The sequence below is a fragment of the Grus americana genome, chromosome 6, assembly GCF_028858705.1.
Source record: "Grus americana isolate bGruAme1 chromosome 6, bGruAme1.mat, whole genome shotgun sequence".
NCBI classification, from domain to species: domain Eukaryota; kingdom Metazoa; phylum Chordata; class Aves; order Gruiformes; family Gruidae; genus Grus; species Grus americana.
The window spans coordinates 8634710-8653961 of NC_072857.1; the positions used below are offsets into that span (position 1 = coordinate 8634710).

A 19252-nucleotide genomic window follows, 5' to 3' on the forward strand; every position below is an offset into this window, starting at 1 on the left:
ATATGATCTTTTCTATCACTATAGTTACTTCTTTTGTTTATAAACAGTGAAACACTTTGTTGTTCACTGTTCTGAAAGGCGGGTGGAAGGGAGAAGATTGGCTTTATATTCTACATATTTCTTTATATTCTACAAATTCCAGTAAATTATCGTTTGGAATTTCAGGTGGATTTTCTGCTCTCTTAATTTATTTTACTTACTTTTATTTATTATTGGAAAAAGGGAGTATTATACTGCTCCTTCCTGCTTCATCTAACTGAAAACTAGCTTTTTGATAAGTCTCAGTCAGGTCGCTGCATTGTATAGCATCATAGATCAATGTCTTCAGTGATTTATATCTTCTCATTGATTCTAGAAAGCTTGCCATTTCCAGACTGCGGGTCTGTTTTCATCTGTTGTTTTCTATTGGCTATAGGGCCTATAGTGTTTGATCAAAGGGTTCATCGTCAGTGTACTATTTGTTTGATTTATAGAACAAACTGAATACTTAGAAATAATGGTCAGGGCAGGATGTCATTTTAGATTTGCAAAATACTGTTGGTTTCAGCAGAGCAATGACAGTTTAAACCAGCTTGAGAAGCTTACACAATGTGGGACGTGATTGTAAGTTTCTCATTAATTCTGTGGGAACAGGTTTACAGTGAGCAGCATAATCCTAGTTTCTGTTTAGTAAAATTTGAATATTTAATATTTTTATTGTCTCTTTGTTGACACACAGCATTAGAGATGTAGATGAGCTTTTACTGTGGAATTCTCATCAAGCTGCTATGTTTGCATCCTCTCGTGGTACAGGCATGTGTCTTAAACTCTTACTGGTCTGGGGAGACCAAGAGCTGGGTTGTTGCTTTTTTTTCCTTTTTTTCCTTTTTTTTTTTTTTTTTACCTGTCCAGCTTACCTCCAGAGCACCATTTTCGTGCTACCTTTTCACAGAAATGAAACTGCATTGATCAGCAGGATAGCACTTACTCTGCCTTTGCTGGACTTCTGACCTGGAGAGTATTTTGCTATTCAGGTTGAAAACCCAGCCTGCCTTCAATTATGCAATACATGAGGCATAAAACAGGGACTGTTTAGAAAATTCAAAATACGTTCTTTAGTTGAGGTAACACAAGAAGTATAGGAATCTAGGAAAAAAAGGGAATAAGCTGCTCTACGAAGTGTTTTATGTCAATGCACTCATCAGGGCAACTTGAAGGAAACATGGTTTAGTGGCTCTTTTACAGATGCTTGATTGTTGCACCAGTGAGTAGCAAGCAAGGAAAAAAAACCCCAAAACCAACTACTATATTTATGGTTTCTTTGTGATCAGGATAACGCTAATGCTGGAAACCTGATGGAATGGCTCTTTGACGTCTATGGTTTGAGGCTTGGAATGAGATCTGTGCCTCATGGTTTGTGTAAGAGTATTCAGTGATTAAGCCCATAGCTTACAAAATTGATTCTTGATTAAAGTTTTAACATAGTAATAGTCAATTTCTGAGCTAATTAATATTTTAAAAAGACATTGTTAGAAATGTGATTCACAGTGCTGATTTTTAATTCAGTTGTGTTTATGGGTTTTAATTAAGATAATGTCTTGCTGTTAACTCTCGAAGAGTTATATTTGCACAGTTATTCAAGCTGGATCAGTTCTTCATGAAAATACATATTTTTATGCTTAGAGTTTGTGTTCTGTAGTAGTTATGAGAAATACATCTCACAGACTAACACAAAGATGATGAAACTATGTGCCTTTGTATATAAGAATTATCAAAAAAGCACACAAAGAAAACTAAATGCTCATTAAAGGACTTCTCTAGATTTCTGTTGACACCCATTATTTAATGTTGATTTACCTCAAATTTTCCATGCTTAATCTTCTCATTGGTTGTCACACTGCATCTACTTATATAGTTAGAGAACGTGGTTTACAAGGTAGAGGCTGTCCACCCTGTGTTGTACTCAGATGTTAATTCACTCTATACATCTGTGCAGTTCTCTTTCTTCACCTTATACTTGCCTTGTCGTTTTGGGCAATATTTTACATTGCCTGCTTGTAGTCTCGATGTTTTGCTTGCTCCATCTCATTCTCTCTCTCAACAGAGAACTTGGACACATAATTAATGGAGTTAGTAGGATTCACTGTTCAATCCTATGATTTTTATAGACCTCTTGTAAAACTCAGCAGCCATAGTTCACTCAGCAGCAGCAGCTAATAATAACCCAATCTGACTCACTTGTAATAGACAGGGGCACTTCTGAAAATTTTGCTGTATTCTCTCCAGTTATATATTAGTGTGGATCGTAAATCAGTATTCAAGTTGTAGCTTGGTTCTCAGCCCATTATTTAGTAATTCAAATATTAGCTCTAGATGAAGAAAGGTGAAATACATTAGGCATGAACATGTGTTAGCTTTTCCTCTGTAAACTGCTTTATATCTCAATGGCAAAATGCTTCCATTGAAAGCTGGTATGCTCAATTTTCATTACAACTTCTGAAGAAGAAAATGCAAGTTATTTTATTAAAAGGACTATGAGTTCCACTTCTAAAAAACTTAAGTAGATGTAGCAGTTCAATTGTGCATACACTTTTGCACAATTGGCATAGCAGCATGTTTCCTAGACCTTTCATGACTCCACTTATTTTGTACTGTAATCACGTAACTAGCAACTTGCTCTTTTTTTCATTCATATACAAGGGAGATTTGAAGACATTTGCATAGTTAACTTCATTTCCACCTATAAGTAATGACATTTTAAAAAATCATTTCAGGAAAAGCTGTCAGAAGACAGTAGGAAATGTAAAGAAGGCATGGAAAAAATTCACACGCCAGCGGATGAAGATTCGAGAAGTGAAAGCAGCAGCACTGAAGAGGAAAAAGAAAAGACAAAATTGCTATTGGAGCGTTTGAAAGCTCTGGAGGTAAGAAGTATGACGGTTTCAGACATAAAAGCCCACCCTGCCTCCTGCCTCGTTCATTTATTGGCACTGAATCACCTTCTAGTATAAATCTAATCTTTCACATTTCACCTGTACTTGTGTTATGGGGTATTTTTTTTATGATTCATTTACCAAGGATGAACAAGAAACTTAGTCTTAGAACCACTGAAAGGATCCCTCTCTAATGCTGGGCATCAGGTATCCTTAAAAAGAACTTCGTACATTATTTTAATGCAGTTGAGACCATTTAATAAGAAAAATTGTTTTTACTGGTTTTGTGTCAATTATTATAGGTGGTTTAACAACTACTGGTGTTGCTTCATTGTAGTTTATTGCTCAACTTTTAACTGCTGGACCACTTGCTTGAAGATTCAGCTCAGGTTTTTTTACTGTTAGATTGTGGAAAATCTATTGCTTTGTAGACCACATGGAGAACCACATACTCTACATTTTGAGTGCATTTCTGGAAAATTAAGATGTGCAAAGTAGTGTACCTTGTGGTAACTCCTAATTAGAGGAAAAGTTTTAACATTTTGTGAGGCAAACATGGACAAGGTGCAGGTAAGACTATAACTGCTATGTGTATGAACTTATATTGTGCTCCTTGATACAAGCATGGGTTTCAATGTGTATAAAAAAATGTCTGTGCATATTTTAATACAATTCTGAACAAGTACAGAACTTAACTTACCAAGTGTTAAGAACTTAACTTATCGAGTACTTAACTTATCAAGTGTTTCCTCCATTGTCTTCTGTTCAGGTATCTATGTAGTGTTGTATGTATGGATAAATGAATGCCTTAGAATGATCTTAGTGGCCTTTTGCCTGTGTAGCGTCTCGGTAAACAAAGACTTCATCATTCGGCCTGTACATTTTTGGTTAAGTGTGAACGCTCTTTTGCATCATAATTTTTATTTTGAGGTGTACTCTGATCAAATGAGAACTCTAGATTTTTGTTCTTGACAACTTAGTTAAAAGTAAAACATGAACAGTTATAATCATGTTTGGATCTAAATATAGAATCTGAAAGGTATAGGCAGTCTCTGCAATTTTTCTTTCTTTTAAAATCTTAGGCTGCTTGTAAAATAAGCACTTTTAATATTAATTAACTCTAATTTTGCCCTGGGAAAATAAACCACATGATACTAAATTTTTAAGGCCCATAAAACTCTGATAAATGTACATTTAAATGTACAGTTTACTGTAGTCTGTTGATAGAGAATGACTGTAGGTTCCTTGCTGTCTTCTATTTCCAAATATGCATGATTTGTGTTTGCTTCGCCTTGTTCTTAATCAATCTGCATGGCAGTTGCAGTTCTTTATGTGCTCAGTTGATAGGAAGGTGTTCGATAATGTCACAACCTTTATCAGTTGTGGCAAATTGCCCAGATACATAACATAACATTATGGACAGACAGAATCTAGTTCTGGGAGGTCAGTGAATAGGTCTCCTCATTGATGTCAGTGTTCTGCAGTGGCTTGTTCAAAAACACATAATAGGGAATGCCAATACTTCAAGAATTAGTCTACATAAATAGTCTAAGGAGCTATCAAAGTAGAAAGATGAACTGCAGGGCCATCATTAATTGTGGCCCAAGATAATTAAAACAAAGTGTTGTTAATTGTGTGTTGTTTAATCTTATATATTCTTACACTTGATTTTTCTCTTGAAGAATATAATTTGTAATGTCAAAGACTCTATGGTTTATTAATTGAGACATACTTTTTTTAAGTTATATGCAATTAACAGTTCTAACCCTTTACTATTTGCAGAGTAATTATTCTACATGTTTTATTAGTCTATATAGAAAGGAACGAAAAAGTGCTGTTTGTTAGTTCCTGTGCTGTGGGTGTCAGAATCTTTAATCTTACTTTATATGATTAGATGTTACAGTATCATACACAATTAATAAAATCGGCAAGGATAATAAAGTACTTTCTAAAGTTGGTCCTCCATCTGTGCACTGTAGAATCTGAAGACTGCCTATAAACAGAACCTAGTAAAAGTAATAGTCATAATGTGGGACCTAATCCATTAATGCCTATTAATGTAATTTCATTAATATCAGCACTTTTAAGTAATCTTTTAATATTTCTTCAGATTGGTTGGTTTGTTACTCAAGTGTAGCTCATGACAAGATGTAGCCTAGTCTGTTAGAGCATTGTAAAATTATTCCATCTTTCCTATCTACCATTGTCCTTTTGCTAGTATGAGCTTCTCTTGAAATGAGGGACTGTATGTATGTATGTATTTACATGTATATAAATGTATATTATAGTGTACATCTAGGGAAAAGTTTGAGCAAGTGATGTAATGTTTTTATTACATAAAAGTTTAGATTCAGCAGGTAAGGTTTTTTTCTGGTTAATAACTTCTCTTGACTGGTCACAGTAAACCAAAAAAGGTTTGATAAGTCCAGATTAAGTTTCAAGTGAATGAAGTACCAAAAGAGAAAAGCTATCCACCACCACAGGGATAAATGGTAGTAGCCAGTACATATACAATATAATAGATTATTTAGTTTCTTTTCTTTTGAATATCTGTATGGGAAAAACATCCCTGCTCCAACATGAAATAAATTGTTTCTGCTCTTTCTGGAGTACTGGTAGATATGAGGTGAGTGGTGGTTTTCTTCAGGAATTTCTGGCAATGTGAAGAAAGCTGTAGTCATCTTCAACTATTGGATATGAACCAGCAAATTATCAAATCTAAGTGTGAAAAAAAGGGATGAGGCTTCATTTTCACAGAAAAATTTCTTTAAGCGGCTTCCCGTATCAGTGGAGTTGTGTTTAACATTTCTTTTTCTTCTTATACTTGAGTGCTGTCAAATGTATTGCCAAATAAATTTCTGTAATACTTTTTGGATTTTATTAACTTCTGTTTAACCTAGAAATTTTCTGACTGAACAATACAAATCAGTATAATAAAGTGTCTTTGTAGTCAGCCCAAGTGAAAGCTATCATATACTTTGATAAGAAATATATATACTTATTCTCCCATTGCTCCTTTTACCTATAATCTTTTTACATCCTTTATCATTTACAGCAAATTCTATTTCCACTCTACTGACTGATAAATACCATACGTTTCTAATCAAATGCAATAGATGACAAATAACAAATGGTTCATACCGTCTTGTATCCTATTTTATGTAGTTGAAATTAATTGTGATTTCCAGGATATCAAAACTCCTTTGTGCCTTCAGCTTTTTTAGTTGGCTGCTCTTGAAATGCCAATTTACTTCAGCAGTTATGATCAAATGCCTTCTAACTCTTCCAAAGGAAAAAAAAAAAAAGAAAAAAAAAATTCTGTGATAACTTCTCTGTGCATTTGGAGTGCTGCAAAAAAAGAAATATTAATGAAGTATGGTGAATAACATATCAACTCCTTGGTGGAATTTCATTTTTTTAATCTGCTTTCATCACCAGAAGAATTGCAATTTTTTTTTTAAATAGTAGACAGAAATATAGAAAAAATATAATTTATTCTGTACATGCATCAACCCCTATGCAGCAATTTCAGCTATATGTAGGTATATACAGAATTACAGTAAAACAATAATGTTATATTTCCAAAGTCATACGCATTAAGTTGGAAATTTTTCACAAAGCCTTAATTTGCCCTCCTGGGTATGCTAGGTATTATACAGAGTCTCATTGCAAGATTGTATACAATTTCTTGTTTCCAGCAAGAACAGTTTACACAGTCACAGTGCACAGAGGAAAGCTTTGAGAATATTCTAGATTTGAAAAACAGCGTCTGTAAAGACCTAAAGACTGTCACAGGGCTTCGTTATCCAATATGGAGCTATGGGGTCTCTGCCCCAGTTTAGCCTTAAATGACTGAAATACAGGCTGCCCGAGCACCTGCATAATTGGAAATGAATTAAACTGATACACTGAGTTAGTGTCAGTCTTAATCTAAACATGTCTGTAAAAGCCATAGTTACTTTGATTTTAAAAATTTAATCAGTGATAAATACTGTGTCAGCTTTGAAGGCTTATTAAAGTCTGTCATTTGCAAAGACATTTATGTGAGGATAATTCAGTATGAATTAACTATGTCTAACTGTATGATATGTTCCAGGTCTTCCAGACTTCCTTTTTTGCAACTGCAGTAGTGCAACTTTCTTAGAAAGTATTTGCTTTTGGTTTATTATGAAGAAAGTAAGCTGACTGGGATTGCTCTGAACTAACTGACCAAAGAGTACATAATGAAGGCTGATTTGGACAATCCTCTGCTTTGTCAGTAAAAAAAGGGATTCTGGAAGATAAAGTCTTTTTTTGTGGTGTTGCATCTTTTCACACACTGCATGTCCTCTCAATTCCTCAAAAAGAGGAGTGTGAGTAGATATTGGATGAAAACTCAAGAAAACTGGATTCGGTTCCCATCTCAGCTGCAGATTTCCTGCATCCTCTACAATCTATTTCATTTATTTGTGCCTTGGTAAACATTTGTAGAGGTAAAGAATGAGAACGTGGCATACGGTCAAATACTTGGGAAGCTGGCTAGTTTCTTCTCATTTCTTCCATCTGAATGTATTCTTAGACTCCAAGACATGGAACCAGAAACAAGTCAGAGGAGAAGGCCATAATGCCCTGGTTTAGTCTGGTAGGGTAACATGTTTTACACCAGAAGCAAAGAGGAAAACAGATTACAGAAGAGGCGGAATTAAGGTTTCAAGTCTAGATGTATCTATCCAACTCTTAGATGCTGAGTTACCACATATAAAGAACATCTAAACTATAGATCCTAGATCCACTCTGCAGGAAAAAAGAATATGAATTGCCCCTACTCACTCCAACCCTCTCTGTGCTGTTTCCCTATGAAGGTAGGCACAGGATTGACTTCTTATCTGCATTTCTGAAGAGCCTACAGCCCTTTCTCCCAGAGATTACTAGAAGTCTGTCATGTAAGCAGAGTGCAGGCATGTTTCTTCCTGTGAGGCTTGTGAGTTGATCTGTCTGGCAGGAGTCAGCAGGTACACTGCATCATATGGTGCACCATGCTTGTCTTGTGACAAGATGTCCATCTGTTATGGGATCAGTCGTGCCTGCGTTTAGGATAGGACATCATATTTTTGCTAGCACCTATTCTGTTTCATGGCTGTATGTGCATGCCTCATTTGACCACACACTCTCATCTGTTAGATCAGTAGTGTAGCATCACCTTGTTGAGAGGAATTCATGGGTTTTGGTTATGTGGAGGCAGTTTCCACTCTTCAGAAGAGATGATTTGCCCACCTTAGCCTATGATGGTGCACAACTAACACCATGATAAAAAACCACAGTATTTACATTCAAATTAAAATAAACATTGTCAACAAGGAAGTGGTTCCCCTGGTTTGCTGAGTGTCCCCCTTCCCTCCTAGAAGTTCTGCAATGAGCACAAGTTCCATTGGCCTCAAAAAATAATGACTGAAGGCTGCTCACAACCTTGCATTTTTCACCAAACAGCAAGCCACTGGGGTAACATTAAATTGTAACCTTGACGTTATCAAATGAAAAGCCTAATTCATGTGTGAAAATCTCATTGCTTGCGGGTGAGTGAGACTCAATGAAAGTTTCAGTAAACTAAGCTGCAGTAGAAGCAGTATCTGCTAGGGAAGAGTCACGAAACCACTCTAATTTTAATTATAGAATTTTGCCCTCCTGCCCTTTGCAGTTCATCATAGAAAGATGTGTTTTGTTTTAATAAATTGAGCTTTGGGAGAAAACTCACTCAGGATAATAAGCTAAATGTTCAAATATATTAGAGGGATAATTTCCCTTGTATCATCACCATTAAACAAATGAGCAAGTATGTCAAGTATTTCTTGTATTGTTTTTACTACCCTGCAGAGGAAGAAAGACATGATATCAAGGAACTATGAAAAAGATAAAAAAGAAATATGAGAGGGGTACATATTTCCTTTGAGTGGATTGAGAAGATAACTAGTGCTGGTGGTTTTTGTTTTGCCCTTACATTATTTTTCCTTTTTTTTTTTTCCCTCATTTTCCATGTACTACAATGTAAAATGGTAAGAGAATTAATAATTCTATTATTTTCCATGGAAAGAAACATACAGTATGCAGGGGCAAAGAGCCTGAGTTTCTGAAAATAATTGTGAGGAAAAACTTTTTGTTTATTGAAAGTCAGCTGCTTCACTTTGGTTTCTAGTCTAGAAACGAAATTTGAATCACTATACTTAGATGCATAGAGAAATCATGAAACTTTTAAATATTTTTTAGCAATGTTCTAAGTATTTTGTAGCAACCAGTTTTGTTCCAGCCAATGCATTTAATCTGATCCAGCCAGAAGCCTCTTCTTAGCTCTGTGCCTTGGCTATCCATATAACTAGATTCATTATGCTGATTAGTCGCCAAAGGCCAACCTACTTAATCCTAATTATTGGATTATTTTACTTTTAAATCTTTTCAGTGGGAGAATTTTAGAATTAGTTTTATGAACTATGCCTAAGAATTCTTTTTTTAATAGCCAGGGATCAGACAATGACGCAAGGAAAGTCTTATTTCCAAACTTATCCGGTGGCTGATAATGAGTCAGCATTGACTTGCATCACTGGTTTCAAAAACAGCCCAGTTTATTCCAACTCTTTGCTGGTAATAGTATTGGCAAACTGTTTTAGCTTCCCAGTAGCTGAGTAAATTTTAAATTAAAACCAAGCAAGTACTTTCACGCTGAATGTATTCTATAATCTGTTGATGCTTGAACTCTTCTACTGTAGGTCTTCAGTGGCTCAGTTGTTCCTAGACTTTGAGTAGCAGATGATCTCATGGCTGCTACCTGTTTCTCCTTGCCTTTGTTTTCTGGGGTGCTTTCCTCTTCGCCATCTGTCCTCACCCACTCCTTTAAACACACCTCCTTCCCAGATGTTTGTACCCTCCCTCCTGCCAGCTCATGCCCTTCTGCTGTTCAGATCTTCCACTGTGGCTTTCCCATCCATCCTACACACTGCCCACGAGTGCATGAAGCTGCATTCTCCATAGCTGGCACAGGCTTTCAGTGGTTGAAGCACCTTATCGGCTGGGATGTTAATAGACATAAAACCTTCATGTAGAAGATGAAGACTAATAGAAAACTCTATGTGTAGTGATGAGTATTTAAGACAAAAGAATGTACTTCTTGCAGACATATAAAATATTGAGGATCTAAAAGGACTTTCTCTTTTTCTCTCTCCTTTTACACTATTTTTCTAAGCCAGACAAAATTCATGGCAATTTCTTTTTTGGCATGCAAGAATCAAGATGATGTAGTAGGGATATGAATTTACACAGGGATATTGAAAATAGCTCTGCCTACTAGATGTAGGAAGAGCTGTTCAGATTTGCTCTCTTTTTCATTGCTGTAACCATTTGCTGCTATCATTAGAGAAAGACTGCTGATCCACTGTTCCACCAAACAGTTCCATCTCCTGAAATGGGAGAGAGCCTTAATATACATAAGTCTGTACATTAAGTCATTGCCTCCATAACTGGTTGAAGAGGCATGAAGGAGGCCGTGCATATCTGCATTTTTCTGACTATTCAGTTCAATGAAAGCTTAAAATACATGGTTTCTAAAATCAACCATGGTGCCTCCTGGGAATTTTAGTCTGAGTAACAGATGGTATTGTTTTTTCTAAGTCTAGAGGAAAAAAAAAAAAGAATATCGAATTGCATCTTCTATGAAGCTCAACAGCAGTGGTTCAGAAGTTAAATGTTTTGGGTCACAACATGCAGAGCTTCTGAGTTTTTGGCACGTGTTGAAAAGGTAAAAACTTTCAGTTCGACTCTGCTTTCTACTATGAGATACCCACAAAGCAGTAATGTGTCAAAATTCGCTAATTCAGCGAAGTGCTCAGCAGAATATGCTCCAACTACCGTTCCTGTTCTGTTAAGTTTTAAAACTGTGTTTAATTGTTTTAAGTGTGACCTCGTGTCATACCCCATCAACTACTTGTATAAAGGGAATTTTGCTACATATCAGAATTTTTCTCCTTTAGCTTGCTCATGCAGTCAACTTAGGTTTTAATAAAAGTTACTAGCTTTCTAGCATCAGATATTTCAGTGCTCTTATCACACACGTCAGTCTATCCAAGTGAGGTACAAGGCACGTTGGAAAGACAGAGCAAGTCACTTATGCTGTTCCTGATTTTACCTTCTCAAGGCAGAATAACATAAAATATCCTTTTCCAAGGCACTGAATCCAACATCTTCCAGGTGGAAGAAACATTTCTTATATGCAGTTTTTAATTCACATTAATATTTTAGTCAGGATACTGTTTAAAAGATCCTTTAGTTTAGCTATAGTCTTGATTTTTTGCCTAAATTATGGTGCATGCAGTTGTGAAAATTATAGGTAAACTAAAGCATCCACAAAATAGTATATTGAGCTCTGTAATTTTTACAAAAAATAAGAACATAGATAAGCATTTAATGTTCATTTTAGCACAACCAACTGTAGTTGCATATATTTATTGTAAAAACAGATTAGAAATTCATTTTTTCTATGATATTCCAAATTCCAGTACAATGGCTCTTTTCTTACAGTTATGTACCACAGAGAAAGCTCTGTGAAACTTACTTGGCTGACATAACAAATGCTCTTTAAATAGTTCAAAGTATTGAATATGGCTACAAGAATAATGATTTGGTGCCAGAAGGTCTGAGAAATAGATGTAGTCAGTGAAGAAAAGGTAAGTCACGGAAGTCAAGGAAAATCGTCTTGGTTTTATTAAACCTGTCAGATTTTCTCTGTTGAAATAAATGTTAACCGTTTTCTGCAAAGAGTCCTTGCTAGGTTGCAGTGAAGGAATCTGATATTTCAGTCTGACTTTTATAATTTAAATAATGATAGCTTTTTCAGTGCCCTTCTCTCCATGTATAGTGCCTTCTTGCACATAATCAGTAGATAATGTAACTTACCTTTTTTAGCAATCAGGCATGTGGTACAATTGAAAATTCACTTTCCTCGCTGAATGAAATGAGATTTTCCAGCACTATGTTATAGATCTAGGTGACTGTGTTTATCCCAACACATCTATCATTTTAGAGAGTGAGGCTCAATATATTTTTTAAATAGTTTCTATGAGGTATGCACTCCGGGCCTGGTTCTACACAAGCACTTTCTGTGTGCCTTCTCATAGCTCACAGTAGCACTTCTTTCAGAGGGAAGATTCTATGTGACAGAGATTTTAGAATCACGGCTTATATTTTTAATTTACATACTAATGCATGCAATTTGGCTGGCAGTAATGACAGTTGTATAGTTCATAAACTAAATAAATAGCTGCAGTTCATGTCAAACTAAGAAAATCCTGCTACTCTGTGAACATTCTCCACTGGTTGCATAGGAAATCCCAATTAATTTACCTCAACTGTTAGAGCTGAATCCCTTACAACTCTTACATACCAAAATAATTTCTCTCTTTCATTTCTCTTTACTGACCTTGGAAAATGGTGAAACAGTAATGATGTCTGCATGGTGATGCACTTTTTCTTAATTCTTTGTTCCTCTTGTAGAAATACAGAATTGGAGATTATAGCTGGGATTCTGGGCAGGTATAGTTACCACTCATATTACTAGAATTACTGGAGCTGTGCTGACTTGTAGCATATAAGGATCTTGGCTCCTGTGTTGGTCATACGTTTAACTACACATGTGAAATCTATATGATTAACATACTCATGAAATTCAATATTCACTGGTTTTATTATGCAGCCACTTTAATAATCCACAGCAGAAAATACCCAAACGATTACTTTTAAGTCTTCTTAATCTGTCATGGTGACAAGCATAGATTTTAAGATTAGTTATAAATATATAAAGAGAATAGATAAATCAAATGTGGAATAGTCTGACTTTGGTCCATTATGCACAACTCTGATTTTCACTGATTGTTCCATAGATACCCAATTACTCACTAACTAATTATTTAATTTCAATGTATTGTCAGAACAGCTATACATGGGTGCAGTATAACCTTGTACATGTGGACATGTATACCTACATGCATACGTACGTGTTTTAATGTACATTTGTCTGGTTAACATCTGCAGTACTATTAAATGCCAAGTACAAGGAGAGGTTTGCTTTTTCATAAAGACAATCTCTTTTTTTCCCCCGTTTTTTTTCTTTTTAATTATATGCTTTCATGTATTGCCCATGCCTGCCAGTGGTAAGTTGCCTTTCCCCATGTGGGGTCAGGGAGATCCTCCATTCTGTTTCGTCTCAGGTTGAGTACCTTTCCTCTGCTTCCCTGGGTCTCTGTCCCAGGATAGCCTCTGTTCTGCCTTTTAGCAGCATGCAGCTGTCACCTTCCCATTGAGATCCAGAACTGCCATCTGATCTTTTTGACGCATGTGCCCATGTTTCCTATGCAGGTGGAGAAATGATTAGATTGCCTGGCAGGGCTCTCCAGTTACATCTGGGATATACAGGCACATAATGCCATCTAGAGGGCCGAGTTTCTTCCTTTCCCGCAGGAATACCTGTGATAACTGCTGGCCTTCCATCACATGTGGTGACACTGCTCATTCCTCTTTGTGATTCATGCATTTTCCTATTCCTCTTCTGGTTAGTACATACTCATACAAGGCCAAGACTTGGAAATTATTTAAGAGAAGAGGAATGCTCAGTTAGTAATTACAACTGTTTCCCTTTAATAAGCCTGCAGATTTCCTTGTCTTCAATCAGTTCTGGTCTGTTCCTCCAGAATAATCCTTCTGATTTTAAATGCTCTGGGTCTTAATGTTTAAGTTCTTTAGGAAAAAGTTCTTTTAAAAAGAGGAAGAAAGCAAGACCTAGGTTTGTCAGTCAGCTTTTTGGTAAACTGTAAGAAAAAGAGTACTTACAAATTGGTTACTTTGCTAGACAAAGTCCTCTGTAAGGTTACTGCAGCAACAGTTTCAGGTCAGCTGAAGCAATGGGTTTGAGGGCTGCACATTATGTGCGACTGTTGTGCGTTTAGACAGAAGAAGCTAAAATCTTCTTCTCTTGTATTTTATCTCTTCCGCTGAAATACTTGGTTAGCATCTCTCTTAACAGTTTATGGTAAGCTGGAGATGAGTGGAGACAGGCTTTTCAGTGAAGAGGTCATATGGCTGAAACAGCTAAAGTTTCTCCTTACTTACCTCCTAATAGCTCCTTCTTTTTCTTCTTTTAAACCTTATGGAGTTTGCTTCTTTAGCCCTTAGACTTGCCAGAGAAAAGCATGTTGCCTCCTCCCTGATAATTTCCTTCAGTCCTATATTGAATTTGATGTCATTATACTTTAACTGCTATTACCAATGTTGCCCTGCCATGCAAGATAGTTCAGGTAGCATAAAGAGTGTAGCTGCATAACGTAGTTTTCAATTGAAAATTATTAATTCTTCTTGAAAACCAGGGTATTAGCCTCAGTAGAACAATGCATTACCAATGTGAGCCAGCTTTAGCGGATCTTCACAGGGCTGTTTGGTGTACTGTTGACATAACTTCACTGCTAAGGAAACAACTTGTCTTCCTCTTGGTGTGGGAGAATATATTTTTTTTCTATTCCAGTGGTGGTCTTCTTTGTACTCTTTTTATCAAACATAACTATTCAAAATTTTACCCAATTAGATGGGTAAAAAACCCAGGTATTCTTAATTCATTGTAAAAAAGAACTTGCTAGTGTTAGACAAAAACTGTATTTTTCACAGAGAAATTAAATAGAAATAAGAGATGAGAACTTCTCATGTTTTTAAGCAGCTGATTTGCCCTGCTGGTGACCTCTGCCAGGCAGGAAGATTTCCCAATTGCAGGCCAATCTGACAGAGCAGTAATGTCATCGATTCTAGGTATGTATTACATTACATAGTATTTCATACATTGATCTATTTTTGTTCTTTTCTCCACATTTTCCCTTTAGGCCAATCGATTAATCACTGATACTGCTCTTGAACAGCAGCTTGGAATAAGATAACAGCAACATTTCCTCACGTTTGATACTAGTGTTAGCGTATTTGGCTATCAGATTTGGACACATGAAGGTGGGTGCAGTTCCGGTGGCTGCACTTGAGTTGTGCTTACTTATGTGTGATGATGTGAATTTGGCTCATTATGTAGATCAAAGCTGGGCTTTTGGGCTCTTGCTGCTGTGCTTTTCATGCCTGAGCTTCTTACTGGAGCACCACTGAATCCCATTGACTTTGACTTAATGTGTGTTCCCTATGAGACTGTTATTGTCATCCAAAGCCTGTTTTCTTAAGAACTTTTACAGAGTTGCTACATTCTCCCAAAGTGTGTGTAGTCTAAGGCTTTTCTTGGACGTCATACGGATGTAGTTTACCAAAAAATATAAGTACAAAGAACAAAATATGAGACAAATTTTATATGCTGAAGAGCAAATTTAAGTAAATAATTGGGAAGTATTTAGTTTTATAGAATCATATCATAGAATGGTTTGGGTTGGAAGGGACCTTAAAGATCATCTAGTTCCAACCCCCCTGCCACAGGCAGGGACACCCTCCACTAGACCACGTTGCCCAAAGCCCCATCCAACCTGGTCTTAAACACTTCCAGGGATGGGGCCTCCACAGCCTCTCTGGGCAACCTGTTCCAATACCTCACCACTCTAACAGTAAAGAATTTCTTTCTAACATCTCATCTAAATCGACCCTCCTTCAGCTTAAACCCATTCCCCCTTGTCCTGTCACTACACTCCCTCATAAACAGTCCCTCTCCATCTTTCCTGCAGGCCTCTTCAGGTACTGGTAAGCCGCAATTAGATCTCTGTGGAGCCGCCTTTTCTCCAGGCTGAACAATCCTAACTCTCTCCGCCTGTCCTCATAGGAGAGGTGCTTCATCCCTCCAATCAGCTTTGTGGCCCTCCTCTGGACTCGCTCCAACAGCTCGATGTCTCTCCTGTACTGGGTGCCCCCAGAGCTGGACGCAGTACTCCAGGTGGGGTCTCACAAGAGCGGAGTAGAGGGGCAGGATCACCTCCCTTGACCTGCTGGTCACACCTCTTTTGATGCAGCCCAGGACATGGTTGGCTTTCTGGGCTGCAAGCGCGCACTGCTGGCTCATGTTGAGCTTCTCATCAATCAATACCCCCAAGTCCTTCTGTTTTGCACAGTAACACTTAATAATATGCAATTAAAATAGAATTTACTTTCCATGTAGCTGGCTTTAATGTATATGTTTCTCTACAGTTTCATATTTTCTATTTTCATAAAGTACAAAACTGTAAAATTATCCAAGTAAAAAAATGCCTCTGGCACATCTCTGTTGTATGTAGGAAAAAGCCTTCTGAACAGTCCTTTTACTTCAGTGTTACGGAATACACTCTTGTCCTGGCAGATGACTTCCTTAGGTCTATCACTATTAATTTAGGATCTGAAGACAGCCTGTTAGAATTTTATGTCTACCTTAGCAAGCAGTGCAGCGTAACAGGAGCAGATCCTCAGAGCTAAGCTGTTTCTGCTAAGGGCCTGACATAGAATCACAGAATCATAGAATGGTTTGGGTTGGAAAGGACCTTAAAGATCATCTAGTTCCAACCCCCCTGCTGTGGGCAGGGACATTTTATACATTTTGGGGAGTTGACTTTGGCTGAACTGTAGTTAAGCCCAGCAGCAATTGGAGTTCATCATCCAATTTCACATGAAAGAAACCCCATCCATTGACTCCAAGGCCACACTGCGGTGTGAACTGTAGCCTGGTCAGTGTGATGATCAGAAAAATCACTTGAGAAGGACACTCACTGCTCATCCAAGCCAAAAAGCCAGTGTAGATGCACCTGATGTCAGCCAACACAGTAGGAGAAATTTCATATGACTAGTTAGGATCCTCATCCCTCTACATCCATCTTCCCTGAAGTGAGCACAGTCTGCAGGGTAGAAGAAACAGGCACAACTCCAAACTGTTGAAGCTTTTAAAAGAGAGAGAGTCGGAGTCTGGGTGGTTATTCTTTTGAGCAAAATACAATTACTCTGCAAATTCACTATTCCAGTCTAAAAGATTAAAAATGAAATGAATCAGAACTTTTAATTTAACAAATGTCAGTGCAGAAATCAACGTACCACGTATTGCTGTGTGGAGTGAGGGGCATTGTTTGCTATTTACTGTGCCTATAAAAACAAAAGAGAAAAATGTTCAAAGCTTTCAGGAGAAGCAAGGTGATGTTTGCAAATAGAGTTTTATTTCTGTTAGCAAGAAATGAACAGTAATTTTGTGATTCAGTTATTAGAAGTTAGCTATTGGCTACAAAACAATTGCTGCACGTTATATGGCATTTGATCCTATTTGTAATACAGCGCACCAATACCTGTTCTGCTTCGCTTTGCTTCAAAACTCCTTAGCTGGAAGGGAGAGAAATAACTGAAGCCATCAAAAGAAGTTCATTTTGAAATACCTGGGGCAGTTGACTTATGGGTGACTTCTGATGAAGAAAGTGAAATTGCAGGAAACATCACCTTCAGAAATAACTCAATGCTCCCCTGTAGTTAAAAACAGAGAAACTTGTTATAAATTTATGTTATGAATTGTGAAGCGGTTGACATTAATAGCTTATTGTGGTGGAAACCTTTTAACTCCAAGTCTTTAAAGGAATAGAGTGAAATGATTCACCATAGGAGAAGGAAAATAATGCATTTTATATTTTATTATGTTTAAAAATATTTTGTGACGATGTCAATTATAACATCATGTACTACTTTAAATCTCTTGCATCGTATAGTAAAGCAAAGTCATTCTTTTTCTCAGAATTCAAATAAAAATAAGCTCAAGGGATATTTTTAAAAAGGAAAACCGGTTTTATATTTTTTTCCATTTCATAAAAAAATCATACATGTTTCTTTGGAGAAGAAAAAAATCAGGTTTTCCCCACTTAAAGAATCATTGGATAACAGGGAACTGATAGGAGTTTCCCATCACACAGCCAGTGAATGTGACATTTTAGTATATGGGATCATCATTTTCCAGGCTAAAAGTTTATTTCACTTTATTTCGTAATTATTTTTGTTTGAACTAAATGAAGAAACTTACGATAAATAATTGGGGGAAAATATTTCTTGATAAAAATTCAACATCTGCTTTCTGTGAAGACAGAGCAAAACTTCTGTTGTTTCACCTTCCAGTGAGAGCCAAAAGATCTGGTTGTGGGAGACAATTAATAGTGTTGTTGATTAGACATTAAAAGACACATGGGGAAAAAAAGCAGGAATGCGTTAAAGTTTTGAATCTTCTCTTTCTGTCATCAACCCCAAGCACACTCAGTTTCTTAATTTCCTTGGAGTGGGGGGAGTAGGTGAGTAGGGAGGAGGTTGGTGTGGTGTTCCTTGAAGACAGTGCCAAATAACAGCCCTTCAGTTCAGGTGCATGGAGCAGTCTGGAAGTACCAGTTACAGCATTAGGGCCATTTTTTTGCATTGAACTATGAAATTATATTTCATGTTCATTCCAATGATATTAGAAAAAATATATAAAAGCCTCTTCAATGGAGAACAGCTGCTCTTGACAGATAGAATTTCTATACATTAAAAAAAAATCCTGTACATACATATGTGTAATCCTTGGCTTCCTGGTACTTAATTTCAAACTTTTCTACTTAATTCCATCAACTATAATTTTAAATTCATCCTAGTTTTTAAAGAAAAATAAGTAATTTTTTAAATAATTAGATTCTATAATTACATTCTATTCCTGAATTTAATATTTTGGTGTGACCTGCCAAAATTTGAAAGGGTAAATTAAATTTGCTAAATGAGCTTAAGGCCTTTGTATCTTATTCCTATACTTAGATATTGAGGTGTGTCCTGTAAAGACAAACTTTTTGTTTCTTGGGCTTCTTTTTCCATACCCGCTTCCCCATGCCATGAATTGGTACTAGTATTGCCTGCATTTACTATGAACATCTCAGCTAGACAAGTGGGGGGAAATAAGAAATGAGTTCTGGTAGAATAAAGTTGACCAAAGATTGATTTTCATGCCTAGATCTGAAATGCCCTATTTTTTTCAAACTCTACATTAGGTTAACTCTGAAGTTCAGTACGCTACTCAGGAAGGTGTGGATAATGGAATCACAGAAAGTAGAAAACTCTCACTGTGTCAGTAACCTCATGGTCCAAATTGCAAAAATTTGAAGTATAACTCATTTAAAGTAAATTCTAAAGTTGCCTTTCTTATTGCTTGAAAAACTGTCCTGAAAGTATGTAAGTTTTCCTCAAGATCTGAATTCTTTAAAAAACCAAAAAACCTTCTGTTCTGTGATTAGGCAACTGAACTTTTTTAAAAAGTGGTTGCCATATGTATCATTTCAGAAGGACCCAAAGCCTTGGAAATATTTGTACTGGTTTCAATGTCACTTTTAAATTTGATAAAAATC

General features: G+C 36.6%; 1 protein-coding gene across 2 annotated transcripts in view; it reads left to right on the forward strand.

The window, feature by feature from the left end:
- The window catches only part of NCKAP5 (NCK associated protein 5), a 516605-nt gene that overhangs the window by 380391 nt on the left and 116962 nt on the right, over window positions 1–19252 (forward strand). For both annotated transcript variants that reach the window (XM_054830045.1, XM_054830046.1), the window contains one exon: window positions 2754–2903. In XM_054830045.1, the coding sequence (XP_054686020.1) occupies window positions 2754–2903 (150 nt within the window). The remainder of the gene's footprint in view (window positions 1–2753; window positions 2904–19252) is intronic.